At 37.8% G+C, this 21,140-nt stretch overlaps 1 protein-coding gene across 1 annotated transcript in view; it reads left to right on the forward strand.

Annotated features, from left to right (window-relative positions):
- LOC107694146 (neuron navigator 3-like) overlaps positions 1-21,140 on the forward strand; it is a 184,387-nt gene that overhangs the window by 128,692 nt on the left and 34,555 nt on the right. Inside the window, exons 13-20 of the mRNA XM_016493750.1 lie at positions 9,603-9,723; positions 9,948-10,215; positions 10,863-11,592; positions 15,068-15,502; positions 15,675-15,716; positions 18,486-18,637; positions 18,775-18,963; positions 19,133-19,185. Of these exons, the coding sequence (XP_016349236.1) occupies positions 9,603-9,723; positions 9,948-10,215; positions 10,863-11,592; positions 15,068-15,502; positions 15,675-15,716; positions 18,486-18,637; positions 18,775-18,963; positions 19,133-19,185 (1,990 nt within the window). The remainder of the gene's footprint in view (positions 1-9,602; positions 9,724-9,947; positions 10,216-10,862; positions 11,593-15,067; positions 15,503-15,674; positions 15,717-18,485; positions 18,638-18,774; positions 18,964-19,132; positions 19,186-21,140) is intronic.

The raw sequence follows: 21,140 nt of genomic DNA on the forward strand, positions 1-21,140 counted from the left end.
TAAGGGTTAGGAATTTAAATAGACACCTAAATTATGTTATATTTCTATTATATCGTATAATATATAATATAATATAATGTGATATTGTTATATATACAGTATATATATATATATATATATAATGTTGTTATATTGCATAATATTTTATATTTTAATTATACAATTATTATATAAAATCTCATTGATATTAGGCAATTTTAAAGTTTATGATATCAAAAGAAGAGTTTTCACCAAACGTGTAAAGTTTTGTTCTTATTTTGCAACATTGGCAACTTTTAAGAAAAATATTTTAGCCCATTTTGATTGACCCTAAAGAGAAGACAGGCAACAGTGTGAAAGAAACAAAAAAAATGATGCGAGCCAGACTCGAAGTAGCATTGCCTACATGAGCATCCAGGCAAAGGCTGAAGTGCTGACATATGCGGCTGATGTTAGCAACTCATATCATCGCTCAACATGCTGGAGGCTCGCTAACTTTCATCCGTTTGAATAAAAGAGCCAGTCAGTAGTGTGTTTGCATACTGGCAGTGTGTAGTAGTGTAATTGTGGCTGTCATATGCTTTGAGCGGCCATCTGTGTGTAGTACCTCAAAGAGTGTGACTGCTGAGATTTGGGCATTTAAACAAAGCTTATTCCCTCTCTCTCTCCTGCTGTGGCGTGTAGCTCAGTTTGAAACCCTCATGCTGGGGAAAATGAGATTATTTCAATCTGCTGTTGCCCTTTTAAAACTCTTGACTGCTGAATAAGCAGCGGTGCAGCCCAGGCCAACAGCAACACATCTCCCGTATAATGGCAATCATTTTGCCTCGTAGAAATCTGGCCTAACGTGCAAAAGTGGGCTGCTGCTAGTAAATCTCACCATAATCTCACAGTGTTGCTTTTAGTAATCCTGTAATATATTCATTAAAAAGACAAAAGATAGTGTTGACTTGCATGAAACAGGTCATTTGAAGCCTTTGCAGGCTGAATGGAATGGGAATTGAGTGTCTGTCTGACAAAAAGTTTTATATGCATCATTGTGATGATGTCTGGAAATCAGTTACCATGAGATTAATCCAATGGTGGCTAAAAGACTTTAGCTATAAATACTCCCATCATGCAACATAGATGAAGCATGGCTAGCGGCAGCTCTGAGGTTGAAAAAGCAGGACCCATGCGACAGCACGCGGACATGAATAAGTAAAACCCGTCGCTTTCAGACTCAGAGAAAGAGGCTGGCTGCTTATGACAGCTTGCTCGGCATTTTTGTACTTGAAAGGAAAGCTTTGGGGATTGGTTTGTGTTATTCGTGAGCAGGGAGTGAGAACGAACGAAGATATGAGGGTTTGTGTGTGTTTGAAGGACTGATGTTAAACTGATCTGTGGTTTTGTTATTCTGTGGTAAACAGCGGGAGGATTTTGTAGTGATGTGATTTTAGAGTCATTTACAAAGATTCAAAAGATACAAAGATTAGACAAATGTGGTTTTGTGACTGATTCAGTGTTTTTATACACAAGTCTGACAGGATGAATTATTATTCTAAACTGAAAATGATTCAAACTCCTGCACCTTCATTTATCACACTGAAATGGAGTCATGGAGTTCTTTCAGGTTATAGATGGTCACCATACCATCTCATTTGGTGCAGGAAATCACTCACTAATTGAGATTCATTTGCTCGCTTCATAAATGAATGACTATTCTTGCCCTGCTCCACAAAGCTGCTCTTTTAACTCATTATTTTCCTCACCATTAGATTAAAAGGTTATATATATATATATATATATATATATAACCTTTTAATCTAATGGTGAGGAAAATAATGAGTTAAAAGAGCAGCTTTGTGGAGCAGGGCAAGAATAGTCATTCATTTATGAAGCGAGCAAATGAATCTCAATTAGTGAGTGATTTCCTGCACCAAATGAGATGGTATGGTGACCATCTATAACCTGAAAGAACTCCATGACTCCATTTCATGTATGTGTGTGTACTGTGTATATTTATTATGTATAAATACAGTATATGTATTTATACACACACATACAGTATATATTTCGAAAATATTTACATGTATTTACATATATATATTTATATTCATATAATTTATATTATATATCAATATATTTAATATATAAACATTACATATTTTTCTTAAATATATACATGCATATGGATAATAAATATGCACAGTACACACACATATATTATGTGAACAAAAACTTTTATAATCACGATTAATCGTTTGACAGCACTAATTAATGTATTTATATATACATAATAAATATGCACAGTACACACACATATATATTATATAAACAAAAACATTTATTTTGAATGCGATTCATCGCGATTAATCATTTGACAGCACTAATATATAAATATATATATATATATGTTGGGATCATTCGGACTAGAGAGAGAGAGAGAGAGAGAGAGACTTATTTTTCTAAAAAAACAATATTTGTTTTATAATTGTATCTAATTAACCACATTTATATCAAACATTAAACAAAGGTTGAAAAATTGTCAGTAATTCAAATAGGTTATAATTTTTAAACCATCATAAATATATAGATATTGTTTCACTTATATTGTTTTGTCTCCAAAATGTTATTTATTTTGCTATACAATATTTTCACCTTAAAATACACTTATTTTTTGTCAAAACATGATGGTGCATTATTTGCAATTTATTTCAGAAACAATACATAATCTAGATAAAGTGCATTAAAATTGCTAAAAGAAAAAAAAAAGATAAATTGCTTATTAAAAAGTTGATAGGTGCTTGTGAAATGGTTTTTGAGGACTATGTTTTCTCTGTATTTGAAGTCTCTTGTAACACTTTGCAATTTCCGACCATGTTTCCCATGACTCCCAATACTGAGACCCCCTGCCAGCCTCCTGGTTTGTGTTTCCTTCCCTTTGCATTCAAGACCATCCATCAAAGTCCACCAAATCAACCAGAACCTGACTCTAGACAGTTTAAGGTCAACCCACATGGTTTCTTTCCTCAATAGTAACAGTTTCATGTTAATAACATTTTCTCTTCTCTTGAGACTACATAATTCTTCCTCATTTTCAGTATACAAACTTTGATGGTATGTCAATGTAAATCTCTTCTAACTCCCCCAGGGATGTTAAGTAGTAACTAACTAGAGAAAGCTACTCAGACACTTATTTTGTTGTTCAGCACTTTTAAGTTTTGAACTTCAGCTTCAAGCATTTACAGAAGAGCAGAGTAATTATTGTATGTTCACCTGGGATGAACCCTTAAAAGTGCTGTCTTAGTATTTCACTATTCCCTTGTCCTTTATGTGTCTTTGTATGAATGATACAAAAATCAAGCCATTCTTTCTCTGCTTGCGCTGTCTGGGTTTTTGGGATTCATACTCAATTCTTCATGCAGACGGTGTGCATCTGTTTAGATAATAGATTTAATAGGATACTCTGCTAGTGACAAACACTGCTCAAAGTCAGTAAGTAATAGAGCATTTGGATTGATCATTGCCCTAAGAATGTAAACAGAAACACTGTCCGCATAAACAAACAAGAGGTTTCATTAGTACCCAGGCAGTAAAACCCAGCCTACATTACTGCATTATGTAATGGGTTTTTAAATTTTTAAAGTAGAATACATATAAATATGAAGACTCACTTTCTACAGTATAAAGTGAGCTATATATTTTGAGACTTATTTATACTGTGTAGTATGTAAAGTAGTAAATGTATGTTGTCATTGCACTAAAGTCAAAAGCAATTATTAAAATGTTATCTTGAATATATTATTAATTCACAATAATAGTAATATAAATAACCATTTTTGAAGTTCAAAGCAACTTCAAAAAATCCCTGAAATTTACTGTGGGCCCCCTAGCACCCCTTTGACCAAATTTGTTTGTTAATAGAAATGTTGTGAAAATTTGAGTTCTTTATATTTTATATCACGTTTCTTCTCTTGTATATTTTTAAAACATACACATATATTTTAATACATTTCATGTTAACTTGTAATATATATTTTATTTTTCTGTCTCACTGAAGTTTTTTGGGGGGTGTAATAAATATTTCACAGGTAATTGATTCCTTTTATTTTCCCATCAATCAGACATGACATATAAACAGTGTAGTTAGTGTTCATTCTCAGACAAAATCTCATAATGATCTCATTATATATATGCATATTGTTATGTCTGGAGACGTAGTCTTTATTGTTATGATTTATAAGAAAAGCTGTGTTTTCTTTAATGTGTCTCTTTTTCCCCCCTCCGTTAACCCTTTGGCTCCTCCTACTCAATCTGTCTGACAGGTAGCTGATTGCCTCCAGCTGCAGCTGCTTACCAGTTAAGAGTGAGCCAGCATAAAAGTACAGCAGCAACTACCACAATCACCACAGTCATACTGTTTATCAGCTGTCCTTTCTACATATTGTCATACAATTACTAATCAAGAATGCAGTTCACTGCTTCTGTGATTGTGGGTTTGTCTGTTTGAAAACTAGAGCTTCTACATCCCTCAGTGGTGCCAGTCTATTGATTTACCGAAGCAATGCGGTGTATCTGAAGCTCAGGTCTGCGGATTTAGTGTTTCGTGGCGGCTGGTTGTCGGTTTCCTCTGCAATGCAGAAGTCAAGCACATTTTTTTCACTCAATCCAGTGGAGTGACGTTTGACTGTCCCTGATTTCATAAGAGACATTGTCATACTCTGCCTCCACAAGGTCATTTCTTTCAAACTGATTTGATTAAGCTGTACAAATACAACCACTGATTCACTTTTTTTTTTTTTTTACTTTAAATGATGCATTTTGTTAAGGTCAGTATGCATTTATTTAATCAGGACCATTAAGAATTTATAAATATGTGCTGGATATTTCCATTTCCCAAAGTTTTAATGCATAAAGGTCATTGTGCATCATTTCCCTTGTGTTACCCAGCATGCAACTTCAAGTTTGACCCTGACTCTGACTTTGATTGGAGTCTGTCTCTTCTGGCAACGCCCCAGTTGCTTGAGGATGTCTGAAGCATTTCTCAGAGTGCATGATGGGCCCAGGGGAAGGGTGAGGTGTAGGGGGTGGGGTGGAGCTGTAAGAAGTGGCGAGATGTCTCTCTCTTCCCTTCAGCCCGTGTTTCGCAACCAAGCAGGTGGGTTGCATTCTTCCTCTATCTTCTTTCCCCTCCTTTTTTCCCTCTCCTTTGCTTTTCTTCTTTTGATTTCTCCTCCCCTGGAGCTACAGCATGACATGGGCAGCTTGCACACAGCCAGACAGCATCAATCGCAGGGCGGTGAGTTAGTGTTCACTCTTTCGCCTCACTCAGTACTGGTCACTGGTTTTGAGACATACTTTGGTATGTTGGTGACTCTAACAGGCCTGTCACCATTTGGTGTAATGTACAGCTGAAGCTCTAGATATTAACTTCAGCTTAGTACAAAATACTGTGTTATCGTTTTTTGATGAATGTTAACAAGATTTACTCTGTTAAATTGGATTATTCTTTATATTGTACATTTGAAAAAGCTGTCAGTGTGTCGTTTTATCAGCGTCAACATTCGAAGACTAAATGCTGTAAATTTTCCCTTTGGGGATCATTGGATAGCAGACATTGTTTCTGTAAATGAGTTTCTTTGAAATTAATTAACATGGCATCGTGAAGAATTAAAAATATTTAACATGGCATCATGTCCTTAAGACTTCTTATTGTAATCTTTGAATTCTTGTATTTATTGTTTGAGGGTTTAATTTGATTTATAGAAGTGGAAATGACTGGCTGATGGATGCATGCACTTAAATGACAGCATTTGTTCTTTATATACATATATATATATATATATATATATATATATATACAGGTACAGGACTGTTATGCAACCATGCAGACAATGGTTAATTTCCTCTGAAATGTTGCTTTTCCATAATTACACCACAGCATGAAACATATTTAACAGACCAATGGACACAGCTAGTGATCGAGAAATTGATTTGTTTTGATCCACGCAGGATGCAAATCTAGTTTTATTGAGTGTTATTGTTGCATGGGTCTTTCATCACTGAATATTGCATGAGAATATTACTGTATGCTTGAATGGACATTTGCACCACACACTCAACGAAAGTAAAGTGAATGCCTGCACTCATACTGTGAGGTGTTTCAATTAAAAAAAAAACAATCTGTGGAAAATATTCACCCAACCAAACACAAGTGCGTGAGTCAAAAACAGTCAGAAAAACATTTTATGTAAATTATGTGTGAATTATGGATGGGTTATAACTAGAAAAGACATCTTCTTAAGACACAAGTGGAGGCAAACATTGCAGGCAGTTTAAGTGTGTTTTCTCAGGCTGGAATTGCTGTCATGAATGGACCGGTGTCTAAGGACATAGTCCAGAGACTGCATGTAACCCTGGTCTGACTGTCAGTCCCGTCACAAATACAACAGCACAGGAAAAATATTCAATAAAATATTCAGCCCATATAGGCAAACTTCTAGGGCAGCTCTCTGGGGTCTTCATCTCGCTAGCAGCATTAGGTCTGACTGTTGATACAAAAAAACTATACTGAATCGCAGTGGAATCATGTTGTACAGTCCCAGTAAATCATACCAGATTGTGGTAATCAGCTGCTTCTTCCACAGCTTAGTGCTCAGATTGTATTAACTTGATCTGTATTGGCTTTTAGCATATAAAGCATAGCATTTTAGCTTTTTTTTTTCATGATGCATAGCAGCCTACAGTGCACGAGAGGGGATAGAGAAGGATAATTCATGGCGAGGCTTGGAAAAACGTTTCTGCTGAATCATGATTCATTTTAAATAAGAAAGATTGGAACAGACAGCATGCATATTCCTGTAAAATGGCAGTGAATAACTCAAAAGTGGACTGTTTGTCTCTTTGTATGCTGAGGTGGAGCTTCCTGCCACCCTAACGGACTGCTTATAATATATTTTGCCTTTTCTGGGATCCACCGCTGTCTGTAGGGCATCACATTTCTCTCAAAAAAAAAAGAAAGAAACGTACCACCCTAGATTTTCACTGACAGTCACCCCAAGGCTATTGTGCTGAATTAACTGTGTCAAATTTTAGTCAAATATTGAGGTAATTATTCACTACTTCATTAAAACATTAATTGATTAATTGATATTTAGGTTAATTTCCATGTGTTCAAGAGAGCAAACAATTATATTTTGCCGAATTAGCATAAGAAAATGTAAAGAAAAAAGATAATGCTTTTAAACAGTCAAACTGTTCTCATTCTAGTCATGTGCTTTATAGAAAGCCTTGTAATGTTATCTTAAACTGCACTAAAGGGAACTCATTTTCAGCTCATTTTGCCATCACTGACAATGTGCTTCGATATACTGTATAACATTTGTCACAGTTCATTTCTCATGGTCAATTACCGGGAATTTATATTTGAAATGCTGCCCATGGCCTTAAGCATTAATTCTCAAAATTCAAGATATTATGAAATAATATGAAACCGTCTAACCCAAAAAGACATTTTTAACATAAATACCCAAAATGAGATAATCGGTTTCCTGCTTGCAGCTTCCTGTGAAGTGGAGTTTTAAAGTAGAGCTTTAGTCACCATTCTGGCTGCATAACAGTGACAGTGCTCTTTTCCTGCTGATGTCATTCTCTCGAAGCAGTGGGCACACTCAGCGGGGACAAGGGTGTGTGGAAACAAGACTGTCAAGGTGACCTTAACCAGTGAGCCCCTGCCAAAAAGTGTCCCACTGGCAAAGGATGCCCACCTAAGCTTGAGTACCACAGTTTTAGATGTTTACTGTTACATTGTGGGAGGGCAAATGCAGAAAAAGCTCTCAAAAGGCAGGGTAAGGTTTCAGCAGAGTGCATATTAGCAAATTGTCAACTGGATTGGAGGATTTGGTGGTTATTGATTTGTGTAGGTGCTCTGTTACAACACTTTGCACTTCAACTTGCAGTATTAAGCTTGATTTAACATTTGTCTGAATGCAGGACTGCCAGCACATCATAGCACCAACAAGTCAATAACTCTACCCAGGTGTTAAAGCATTAGCTGCTAATGTGTATCAGGCCACTAGATACTGAAGTCATTTCACTCTTGAAAGGTTCCAACTAATGCATTGTTTAGACACAAGTTTCAGGCACAACCATTGTTGATGTTATCAATAGACAATAATGATTATTATGCTTGAAAGACTGGGAGGATCACAAGTGAGACTATCTTCCAAGTAATATAAACTACTTAATGTTTTTTTAGGAACTTGTTGCATTAATATAGAATTTGTGCATATATCAGCTTTGTTACATTGACTTCAAATGCCCATCTAATCAGATTTAAGAAACCGGTCAGTTGTATAATAGACTGTAAAGTTTGGCATCTCTAATCTTTCATTTACATCATTATATAACAGTATCAGATCTCAAGCTAAATGTGCCAAGTGCTCCTGGAGTTAAATAAGGGAGAAACAAGGATGTTGAAAAATCAATAATGATATTTTTAGAGTGATTGCGCACATACTCGCACCCACCAAGCCTCTTTCTAATGCTGGAGTCTTCAGAAACACCCACACGCTGGTGTTAAGAGCCCTGCGGGGTCTCTCACAGTTATTATCCAGTCGCTTTCAGCCTCTCAAACTTTTCTTTCCTTCTCGCTCTGTCCTGCATACATTATAAAAGTTGAGTGAATCTTTACTAGCTCGTCAAACATTTCAAGAAGAAGACGAAATGTCCTGGACAGGCACGTCTCCTGGGTAAACGTGAATATATTGAATGATCTGAAGAATTCATTAAATATGAGGACATATGTGTGCACACACATGATCAAACACAGTTTGCTTAGCAACACGAGATAAAGACAGTAAGTGATAAATAACAGCATATGATTGATCTGGTGTAATAGACAGAACATGAGTTTGCAATTGACTGGGCCAAGTCTGTACAATTCCACTTTGGCAGTAATAATTGCTTCATATGCATTCACACTCAGCTTTCTTTTAGGATTTTCAACTGGGTCAACAAAGTCGAGGGTGTCAAAGCTACTGTTTAATATCCTTCATTAATTAGACATGGTCTAGTAAATGGAGAGCAATGAGAACGTAAGGACTGGGGAAAAGAGAAATATTGTCAATAGTTAATGAGAATTGAAGTGGCGACGCTGCAGTGGACTAATTAAGCAAATTAATATGAATAAGATGGTGACAGTGAGTCAACAATAGCGGGCTTTGAAATATGAATGAACGTGCATTGCAATCATATTTCTGGTCCTTGTGAGGAATGTTTGGAAAGGTCTAATCAAAGACAAACCTTGCGGGGATGAACTTCATATTTACAGAAGATAAAACCAAAGCACGAATGGAATGTGTCCACAAGAGAAAACATGCTCATAAATCAGACAAATAATGTCCTAACTGAATTAAAAAATGACAAAGGTGCATTAGTGATACACTATTTCTTAACCAGGCATGGTAAGTAATGGGTAATTTTTAATGCTGAATGATTTGACACAGTCATGGTTTGTCAACTAATGTGTGTTGGTCCATCAGCTTACATTAAGTATGAGTTTAATTATACTTTTTGGCTGTTTTTGTTTCTGCTTATAAAGGGTTATATTTTTTCACACTTTTCTTTTTCTGTCTTTACAGCTGGGATGACAGTAGTTCAGTCAGCAGTGGTTTGAGTGATACTTTAGATAACATCGGCACTGATGATCTGAATCCACCCACGTATTCTGGCATCTCATCTCGCAAGAGCAAAGCAGCACAGGTGTTCATACACTCTAGTCTTCTGTATTTCTTCTCCTCACAGACACATTTTTATAAATAGCTTTGTATCAGCAATCTGTCAGTAGGCCGTAGCAGACTGAACAGACTGAGAGTTTTGGACATTTTGCTTTGGCTAGTAAGAAAAGTTTGGCCATCTGTAAGCTGGATTGCCAAAGTGAGATTTCTGTGTGTGAGCTATATTCTGTGTGTCTGTGTGATTCACAGTCAAATAAAGATACGCACAGACATACCGAGCAGGATGCTAGCAGCTGGGCTGGTGCTGAGGATCTGAAGAAGGTTGATGAAGATATGGAGCCAGGGATGGACAAGTGGAAGACTTCATCCCCTTCCTCTTCATGTCAGGGTGAGGATGTTGGCCAGAAGACAGGTTTGTCCATGTCTCAAACAGGCTCCTGGAGGAAGGGCATGAGTGCCCAGGTTGGCATCACACCACCACGGACCAAAGGCACATCCACCTCTCTCAAAACACCAGGTATCAAACTCTTATACAGTTGTATGTTGTAAAAAATGAAAAGAAGCAGTAGTTCCTCAGAATGACTCTTTGGCCCTTTAGAAAACCGTTAAAAATGTCAGTTCTCTAAAGAACTTTTAAAATAGAACCCGCAAGTTTCTGCAAGGAAGCATGAAAGAAAAGGATTCCTTTTAGCTGGTTACAAAACCAAAGGCTGCACAATTTCAGTGATATCTGTCAGTAGGGGACCTTTTATGCATGGTATTCCAGAAAATTGCTTATTGTAGCTTCAAAGAGAAGGTGAAATCAAAAGAGTTGAGGCTTTTTGGTAACTTTAAGGGACTGTTGAGTGTTTGTTTGTTTTTTTTCTTTATCTCAGCCAACTTTTACAACTGAACCTCTGTCAAGCTACTTTTTTGGGATACTCAGCAGGAACAAGTAACTTTGGCTGAGAGTACCTTAACTGTGCTGTTTGCTGAGTTGCAAAGAAGTGCCATTGGCTAGAACAGCAGTGTTTGACAGAGTGGCTTTGCATTGTATTGGTGATGATTGATTGGGTTGTGAAAGTATTTGCAAAAAATGTGCAAGAACTGGCCACCCATGGCTAGCAGTATTGAATGATTAAACAGGAGGTACCAGTGCCACAACAAACATCTTTGTGCTGACAGGTAAAACAGATGATGCCAAAGCATCTGAGAAAGGCAAAGCCCCATCTAAGAGTCCAAGTATTCAGCGCTCACCATCAGATGCGGGCAAGAGTAGCGGAGATGAAGGGAAGAAGCCACCCTCAGGCATTGGTCGGCCGCCTACCACAAGTTCCTTTGGCTTTAAGAAGATTCCAGGTCCCACTGGAGCCCTCATCACAGCCAGCGGAGCAACTTTGGCAAGTGGTTCTGCTACTTTAGGCAAGGTACCCAAGTCTGCAGGCATCGGGAAGGGCACAGGAATTGGCAGTGGGCGGAAGACGAGTCTTGATGGTGCTCAACACCAGGACGACACTGTTTTGTTAGGTTGTGGAGGCTCAAAGGTTCCACTCCAGTATCGCTCCCTACCTAGACCAGCAAAGTCATCTAGTGGGGGAAGCAGCGTGGTGGGCCGCAGCGGGCATCGTTCTAGCTCTAGCAGCATTGATTCAAATGTCAGTGGAAAGTCTGCGGGAGGCAGTGGAGGGGTGGTAGGAACCCCAACCAGCACAAAGAGAAGAGACCCTGGGAAAGTAAGCTCAGGACGCTCAAGTCCCATCACCATCAACCAGACTGATAAAGAGAAAGTGGCAGGGTCGGATCAGGAGGGAACAGGGTTGTCTACCTCCCCCAAATCCAGTCCCACGTCCACCCAATCTGGACTCAGACAGCCAGGCTCCAAATACCCAGACATTGCATCCCCCACATTCCGCAGGTAACTGACTTTCTTTCTGAATAAAATGACTGGGGTAATAGGAGGACAAGAAAAGTTAGACAAAGATGACAAAAGGCAGACATAAGCAGAGATGAGACTAAAATATGAACGCAAAGTAGGCAGTTAGCTTGAGACAAATGGACACAGGCAGACAGTAAGAAAGAACAGTTGCTTTTTGTGGTTTGGCTCACTCCTGTGATGTCGTGACCTCTTGGCCAGAGTGGAGGAAGCGTTCCAGCATGTTTCCTTAGTATGTGAGCTGCCTCGGGCTGAGCTGCACAGAGGCGGACTTAACCATTAGGCAAAGGTAGGCGACCGCCTTGGGCCCCCCAAAAGCCAAGGGCCCCCTAAAATGCTTTTTATATGCGAGATGCGCGTTCAGTGCGGACGCACAAGTGGTTGCTGTGGTGTTCATTACCACGACAACCGTCTGTGCGTCCGCGTTGAACGTGCTTCTTAGCAAAAGTAGGATGATGTAGAAAATGGGGACGGAATCCCGGAATCTATTCATAAAAACAGAATTTACCGTGTAACCCGGAATGTGATGGAATGAACGGCGCAGACGTGCGTTTCGTTTGCTATTTAAGCACGCGCAACGCTCGCGGTTGTCGTCTGTAGTAGCTATTTTTGCCATTTAATATTCACATACACTAGTCCATATCGCGGTTTGATTGAAGTGTACTGAATTGCATTTGATTTATTCATTCAATATTTGATGAATTCCGTGACATTGCTCGTTACACAGTAAACTTCTGTTGTGTAGCATTTTGAATGTACAAAAATTAAAGGGTTTGTTTAATTTTCATTGGAATAAAGATATATTCATGTTTTCGCCTTCATTTGATTACCAGAAAAATGAAAATACACAACACAGAATTTCTAAAAAAATAAGTAAATAAAATAAAAATTTTATAGGGCCCTATTATTGTATACAAATTAATAATTTAAGTTGTTTTTATTAATTCAATTAATTAGATATGTTTTTGATTAAACCATTAAAATGGAATACAGAAAAATTCAAATAAAAAAAAAAGAAAGCGCAGAATTTGGGCCCTAAGAATGTAATTTTTGTTAAACTTTTAATAGTCCTAAATTGCTGTTAAATTAAACAAGTTTCATGATTTTAATTAATTAGACATGTTTTTTGTTAAAATTTAATATAATCATCCAGAAAAAAAGAAAAGAAAAAAAAAACTGAATCCAGAAAAATTAAAACGGAAAAAAAGATTTTGGAAAAAAAAAAAAACTTAGGCTAATTTGGGAAAAATAAAACGGCCCTACAAATATCATGCATCTGAAGCTATAATTTTAATACTAAGCAACAGTGCATATTATATAGGGCCTATTTTCATTTTTTGAAATGGCGCTCACTCGTTTTTGTGAAAGACCCAAGAAGGACCATGCACAGTCACTTTCTACACAGGCACACTTCATGTTTGGTTGAAATAATCCTTAAGCATGTAAATTTATAATTTCCTTCAGTTTAATTTAAATGTAAAATCACTAAATCCACCCCTGTCGCTGCACTGCTGAATTGGTTCGCCAGTGAGTTTAGGCTTAACTTGGAGATCTAGGAAATTTTGTGATGGATTACAGAGCTCATTGTTTTAGTCTTATCCAAACTGAAATCTTGTCAGCAGCCCACAGAAGCTCAGATAAATAGACCAGGATGTAAACTAAATCAGTGCTTCTTAACTGGTTTTGCTTCAGGACCAGATTTCACTGTGGACATCAAGGGATGGCCCAATGCAGTGAGGATAGGACTGAGATAGGCTCAACAATATGCAAATTGATTAACCATGGCATAATCTAAATAAGAAAAAAATGCATTTGGGTTTCTAAATGTGTCTAGAATTTTGAATGGTTTCATGACAGGCTGCAATTTACTGCACAAAACAAAATTGTGGCGAGAACAAACCAAACTGATAAATTTGTATATTTAATGTAGTCTGGCTCATTTTCTTTAATTTTTTTGTACTTTTGTTCATTGTTTATGAGGATGAGGTCTTGTTATGCAACCTGTCCTTGGTGACTAGCTAATTTGTTTAGCTTCTAAAAAACTGATTCTGTGCCAAAACACTGTGAAGTTTGATTGAACACAGCCTTCATCTCAACAAAAGTTGCGGAAAGCCTTTAAAAAAAAGTTAATCCTGTTTAATTTACACAATTATAAGTTAAATTGTACTTTATCATTTATGCATTTAGCATTGTATCTCTCTGTTGTCTGTGACTCTGCTCTCATATTAGACCTGCAACCCATTTATGAGAATCTAAATCACACTGCAGTAGGGATGGGCGGATCGATCCTTAAGTATCGATACTTTCGATACTGATGTTGTATCGAAAGGATCGATCCTCACATAAAAATATCGATTCTAAAGTGCATTTTTTAAAACATGAATTTTATTTACTTGTCAAGAAATTCGGTGCATAAAATAAGCTTCTAAGTGGAAAAATAGACTATATTAGCGAATAATTGTGTTGGATAGAACCATTTCTCCTGCTCATCGGAACACACGCAAATGCTGAAAACAGTATTTGTAGTAAAACTGCAGTAACCACAAATTTATCATGATAATAATAATAATAAATTTTCATGAGTGCACCTTTGTAACTTATCTACCCTTAAAACATGCATACTTGTATGGTACTAATATGCTCACTTTTAGGGGTATAGTTGCACCTTTGAGGTTACTGCCCCAGTAAAGGGCTAAAATATACAATTATAGTATATTTTATTTCTAAAAGTGTAAACAAAAAAGATGAAATGTTAAAAAACATGGCTTTAAAATCTAATATTAAGTGAGTATAATTACTGATTATATATTCTTTTAATCATTTAAAAGATCAGTTTAGTTTAGAAGTATCGGTATCGATATCGACGATACTGGGCTTGAAAATATCGGTATCGGATCGAAAATAAAATAAAGAGGTATCGCCCATCCCTACACTGCAGCTTTAGCAGTCTGTCTCAGCACCTCTCTCTCACATCAGAGGACAGTTGTGCATGAGACGGTCGAGGGTCAGATTGCCACCTGGTGGTTATAGTGTATAAGTGCATATCTGGAAACACTCCTCAGGGAGCATGATTTGCCATTCAGATCAGATCAGTTCAGAGCTGATTAAAGCAGATGTATGTTTCCAGCATACTGATCTCTGTATTATTAGGTGTGTCCATTTAAAAACATGTCTGCGTGTTGCGCTCCTCTGCTCTGTGAAGCCGAAGTGTATAACTGGATTTGCTTGCATCACCTCAGGCTGTTAACTGTTATTGCTGGAGCCTTTCAGAGATAACCATAGGCAGATCCACCACTGATTATGTTGGAGTAAAATCTGGCCAATTAAATTATGCATGCACCTGATTGAAGTTGCATGGTTACATTTACATTCTTTCATGTGTAAACTGTTTGTGAAATCAACTGAATTCAATGCAACAATGTACATGATCAATTTATTGCCTTATCACTTTGCCCAGGTTGTTTGGCAGTAAGGCCAGCAGTAAACCCAGTTCCCCTGGCACCCCTGACTCAAGTAAATGCCCATCGGCACTGGGCAGCCCTCATGGCACACTGGCACGGCAGGCCAGCCTGGATTCACCCTCCTCAGGAACAGGTAGCCTGGGCAGCATGGGTGGGCAGAGCGGAGGCAGCAGCCCGCTATACGGCAAAACGCCCGACCTGTGTACTGACTCCCCGGCATCTAGTCCGGCGTCAGGCCTCTCTCTGCCCTCTAACACCCGGCCTTGGCCACCAAACCTCAGCAGTTCATCTGCGGCCAGTAAAGACACACTGAGCTGCCACAGTATGACCAGTTTACACACAAGCTCAGAGTCCATAGACCTGCCGCTCCCACACCACCATGTGCCAAAAGTCACCCGCACAGGCAGCGTCAAGTCCACCCTCTCTGAGGGGTAAGTGGAGTACATCCAGCAAATGGTATTCGTTGAGTGATAAAAGGCTTATTACATGATATGTTAATTAAGTAATGGAGTATTAAAATCTATTAGTCGTGATTTTATCTTCGCTATTTAAATCTGCCTGTTTGTCATAGATAACACTCTTATTTTTCTTCTGTTTTAACAGCATGCCTCTTGACAGAAACACTCTTCCCAAAAAGGGATTAAGGTACTAATGTAACCACTATCCATCTAATTGTCCTCATAAGTATGTTTTTATGTTCTCACCTCTATCGAGTAACTAGCATTAGAATTGTCACTACGTGTGCTAATCTATGTATCAGTGGTGTTTGCTAAGGCAAGCATCACTATTATAACACTAAGTTAGTGATTTGAACAAACCCCTAACCCTAAATACTAAATCTCTAATCATGAGGCTTTTTGAGGAGACTTGTGTGATTACTTTTCAAAGTGAATAAACCTACATTTTTCACCTGGTGGATGGTAAAATGGGTGAAAAGAAATTAATACTTTTATTAAGCAGAAACGCATTAAATTAATCAAAAGCAGTGTTGGGGGTAACGCATTACAAGTAACGCAAATAAGTAACTAGTAAAGTAATGCATTACTTTTTAATTTAGAAGGAAATATCTGAGTTACTTTTTCAAATAAGTAGCCTAACTCCAGTTACTTTTTTCCACCATTTATTGACTGACAGCTCTTGTGTTGCCATGTTGAGAAAAATCGGGAGTAGGTGCAAAGGCGTTGTGTGCGCTGTGTGAACGTGATGCTTACTGTAGTTCTAGACTAAATATGAACAAAAACAGATTCAGTATTCCTCAAAATTAATAAAAACAGTCAAATGCAAACTCAGAATATTATAAAAACCTGCAATAATTAAATATATTAAATAAGACACATATCTTTTATGTATTTAATCCCATTTTATTAACCAATGTCTTTGCTACTGACCTTCGATGATCCAATTCAACCATACTAAGCAAAAATGACACATTTGTGTTTCATTTTTGTTATTGCTGAATAGTGTTGAACTTTCTTCTCCTGCGTCATATTCTTCATGCAATTTGTTGGAGCTGCGCCCTCTACTGTACAGACAAGAATTTACATTTCCTTCAGCCTGAGGCTCATTCATTTCACTTTTGTTGTGAAAGGGCTTTTACATTTGTAAAAGAAGAACTTTTTATATTAAAAACAAACAAGTAAGCCCAGCCCAGATTTAAAAAGTACATATAAGCTCCCTTCAAACTGGAATCATGGAGGAATATCCGGTAATGTCCAATTCGCAGGGCACTTACAGTCAAATATAACAAACGTATGAAGCAATAAGAGAAACATACAAAATGTGCAGAGCGGGGGTACGCGAGGACTGGAATTGAGAACCGCTGTTCTAGACATGCCAAAAATGTGATGCTACAGCACAGCAGCTCTTCTTTTTCATTTTCTCTGATGCACTAACTCTGCAGCAGCTCTTCTTCTTCGTCGTCTCGTCTCATGCGCTCACTCAACCAAGCGTTCTAACCACAACCTCGCCCCTCCCCACCCCCCAACCATTCGAATTTCTGTAGGCGGGAATTATTTGTAATGAAATTCTAATGAGCCACTTTGTGATATCACAAAGCCCGGAAAACAAACGCTGTAGTCCAAACGAGCCGTTCGTTGTAGTTCTTGAAAAGGGATTTTTAAAAAACTAAATATCTCCCTTTGGAGTGGACTTTGAGATTTGTAACTTTCTAGATCTTTTTAATGCCCAAACATACACACTACACACTGACTAAAATTAAAAAAGTGAAAAAGCATAATAGGACCCCTTTAAACAAAGTATCCTGAATAAAAATGTTTCCACAATAATACTAAATTACTGTTTCTAAAAAATATTAAGCAGCACAACTGAAGACTGGAGTAATGGCAACTGAAAAATCAGCATTGCCATCACAGGAATAAATTACATTTAAAAATATTTTAAAATAAATAAAAACCGTTAATAGCTGCTGAAAATGTACAATTAAAATTGTAATAATATTTTAGAATATTGCTGTGTATTATTGTGTATACTGTGTTAATTCAGAAAGAGTCTTTTAATTAAATTTTAAATTAAAAATTCTTACTGATCCCAAATTTTTGAATGGTTATGAATAGTATAGAAGGCAGGACCTGAGTCATATCTATAGTCTATCAAGAGACTTAGGGATGGACTCTTTTGACCTGAGCCATTAAGTAACTACCAAACAACCACTTAGAACACCTTAGCAACTGCATAGCAACTTTCTGACAATGAACCACAAAGCTGGCAGTGTTGGCAAAATGTTTTGCATACTGTATCCACAGTGACTTGTCAAACCGTGTGACTCACCAGTCTTCCATTTATTAATGCTTTTAGCAAGAGACAACCACAGAACCCACAGCAGGAAAACATCACAATGCTCTTAAGAAGCAATTAAATATTCACAAAGATAAGCACAGCATTTAAATAAAGTTAGACTATTGTGTTCAAACTGCTGTAAAAGAGACATGCAGTCATGATGAACGATAAACAGCCTAAATGCTGCATGCGACCTTCTATTTGCAGTTAAATTGCAATGTGATCAAATCAGTTATAGTCTGTTAGGTCACAATATGGTATTTTAATACTAAAGGCTCAGGTCAGCACTGAAGATTGTCCAGCCAGGAAGATCCACGTGATCTCTATTAGTTTTATGGAAACTGTCTTTCAAGCATGCTGATAAGACTGCCCACTGCCTAAAGCTATTACTGCAGAACAATGGATGTGAGACTGTGTGGGCTGTTATTATCATCAAGCTTTATTGCATAAATCATTTTTATACCCTTTTACAGCCAGATATTTAGTGCATTCAGTTTTATAGACTCAATATTTGGAACAGAATTTATTTTCCAAAAAACTATTTGAAAAAGCATTGCATTTTGGGAAAATATTATTACCTCACGGAATGGCTAAAATAGTCTGTTTGCACCCAATAAGGTACCCTCCGTCTTCCAGACAGACGTCACATGAGGAAGGAAAGGAATGGTTGCGTTCTCACTCCACTGGAGGACTGCAGGACACAGGAAGTCCACTTTCACCACCGGGCACAACCAGCACCAACACTGGCAAATACCACTACTCAAACCTGCGTATGTTAACATTTATCATATCTGATTTATGATTTTCAGTGGTAGAACCCCCCAAAATTTTTTATTTCTCATTATACCATGGACAAATATTATAAAATGAATGATATTTTTGTGTCATCCTGATATTTGTGTTGCAGTGAGCCCCACCAGTATGTCGCAGTATAATCTTCCCAGCACCAGTATGAGCCGCTCAAACAGTATTCCAGCACAGGACTCGTTTGAGCTGTACGGGGAGGGACACACTTTGGGGGGCAGTGCCACCTCGCTGGAGGAACGACCACGTGGGATGAGCCGGTCCGGCTCCTTCCGGGACAGCACAGATGAAGGTTAGCATTGCAGTTACTTTACTTGATAAGAGTTTATTTATTTATTTATTTATTTACATCTGTACATCGATAACTTTTTTTATTTATACAGATGTCTGTTAGAAAACAGTCGGTTGTAGCATTAAAAAAATATATTTTTTTACACTCTTGTGTTCTGTTCTGTCTGTAGTTCATGGTTCTTCTCTGTCTTTGGTCTCGAGCACATCCTCTTTGTATTCTGCGGTGAGTGACGTTGTAGTGTTCTTACGAAAGGTTGTAATAAACAGACTGACTAAACAGTCAAATTAAAATTTTGCAAGAGAATTAGCTAATCTTGGCTGTAGCTTTATTTGTGAATACGCATGTTTCTTGATTTAAAAGTTGTACACATAAATAAATATAAATCATTTTCAAATATATATATATATATATATATATAACAGGGATAAAGGCACACCAGGGTAAAATATGCATTTGATATTATTTACCTCTAAAACACTAGTTGGCAAAAAAAAATCACTATGCATGTGTAGATGTTGATCCTTAACGCAAATGCGGGCAACAACGCAAAGTCATTTATGTGCAAAATTGATCTACTATTTAATGTTTTTGTTAAAAAATTATCAATTTATTTAACAAACGAGAATCATCACAATTATTTTGAGACAAAGGTCTTAGTAATGTTTTTTTTTTTCATTTTGATCAAGACAATTAAATCAACAGTTTTAAATCAACATAAGAACATGTAAAAGTATAGTATTTGATGTAAAAAGCACCTGTTGGGGTTAAAGGCACACTAATTTATGTGATAATACATTTTGTTTATTTGCTGTGTTTTTAAAATGAACATATTTTATGACAATGCATTTATTGAATAAAATAAAATACAATTATTTATCAAAACAGATTTTCCATAAGTTATGCCTTTAGCCCTGTTGTACGCTATAATGATAAAGACTCTTTTTTAAGTGTACTGTTTGAGTACAATTATGTATTTTAACTAATTTGTGTTTACATTTTGCTTTAACTTTTTTAAATATATGATATACATGTATCTATTTATCTTTTTCATTTTATTACTGTTTCCTTTCCAAATATAATAGATACACTTTACATTCCTTGCTTGAATCAGGCTATCTATATTCAAAATCATCTCGGGTTATGCATGTAACCATGGTTCCCCGAGAGGGAACGAGACGCTGCGCCCCCTAGGGGGCACATTGGAGAATGCAGCCTGCATGGCTGGTGTCTGAAGCACGTGTGAAACAACGGCAATCTATTGGTCCACCTAGCCCATGACGTCATAGGCAGGGTGCCCAGGAGTATAAAAGGGCACCTGCTGAATACTTAGCTAATCCACTTAGCTGTCTGAAGGAGATATAAACAGGCAGGCCGAAGGCATGGCGAGGGGGCACAGCGTCTCATTTCCTCTCGGGGAACCATGACTACATGCGTAACCCTTGACATTCCCCTTCTAGGGAACGAGACGCTGCGCCCCCTGGGATAAACTGTGCCGTGGCAACGGCGAACCGGTGAGCCATATAAGCCTGGATACACAAGACCACTGAAGAGACTAGAAAACTAGAAAGCCTCTAGAGGAGCTCAAAGATAGCTACTTAAATCCCAGTAAGGAGAAATAGCTGCTGAGCTAGAACACAGCTATCCTCAGATAGCTATGTCCTAAAGGTCTTATGAAGGCTTGTAGACCAGAATAACCACACACAACTAGCCTAGATAGCCAGGCAAAACCTTCCTGCAAAGCTGCCCAGACCACAGAGAGTGGGCTATCTACTTACAACCCTAGCAGGGGAGATAGCACTGTCTAGGCAAGGGCTCAAGGAGACCGCTACTTAAAACTCTAAGCAGGGGAGCAATCACTGAGCTAGCACATAGCTACCCTCAAATAGCTAGGTACCTAGGAAGGGGCTACCACAAGGGGGACCGACTGAGACTACCCAGACCACAGAGAGTGGGCTATCTACTTACAACCTAGCAGGGGAGATAGCGCTGTCTAGGCAAGGGTTCAAGAGACCGCTACTTAAAACCCTAGGCAGGGGAGCATTCACTGAGCTATCACATAGCTATCCTCAGATAGCTAGGTACCTAGGAAAGGGGATCACTCCAGGAGAGGGCTGACTGCAACTGCCAGTAAGACACAGCTAGCCTCAGATAGCTGTATTCAAGTAAGCCCGTACTGC

Source organism: Sinocyclocheilus anshuiensis, unplaced genomic scaffold (assembly GCF_001515605.1).
Source record: "Sinocyclocheilus anshuiensis isolate Anshui unplaced genomic scaffold, SAMN03320099.WGS_v1.1 scaffold1003, whole genome shotgun sequence".
NCBI classification, from domain to species: Eukaryota; Metazoa; Chordata; class Actinopteri; order Cypriniformes; family Cyprinidae; genus Sinocyclocheilus; species Sinocyclocheilus anshuiensis.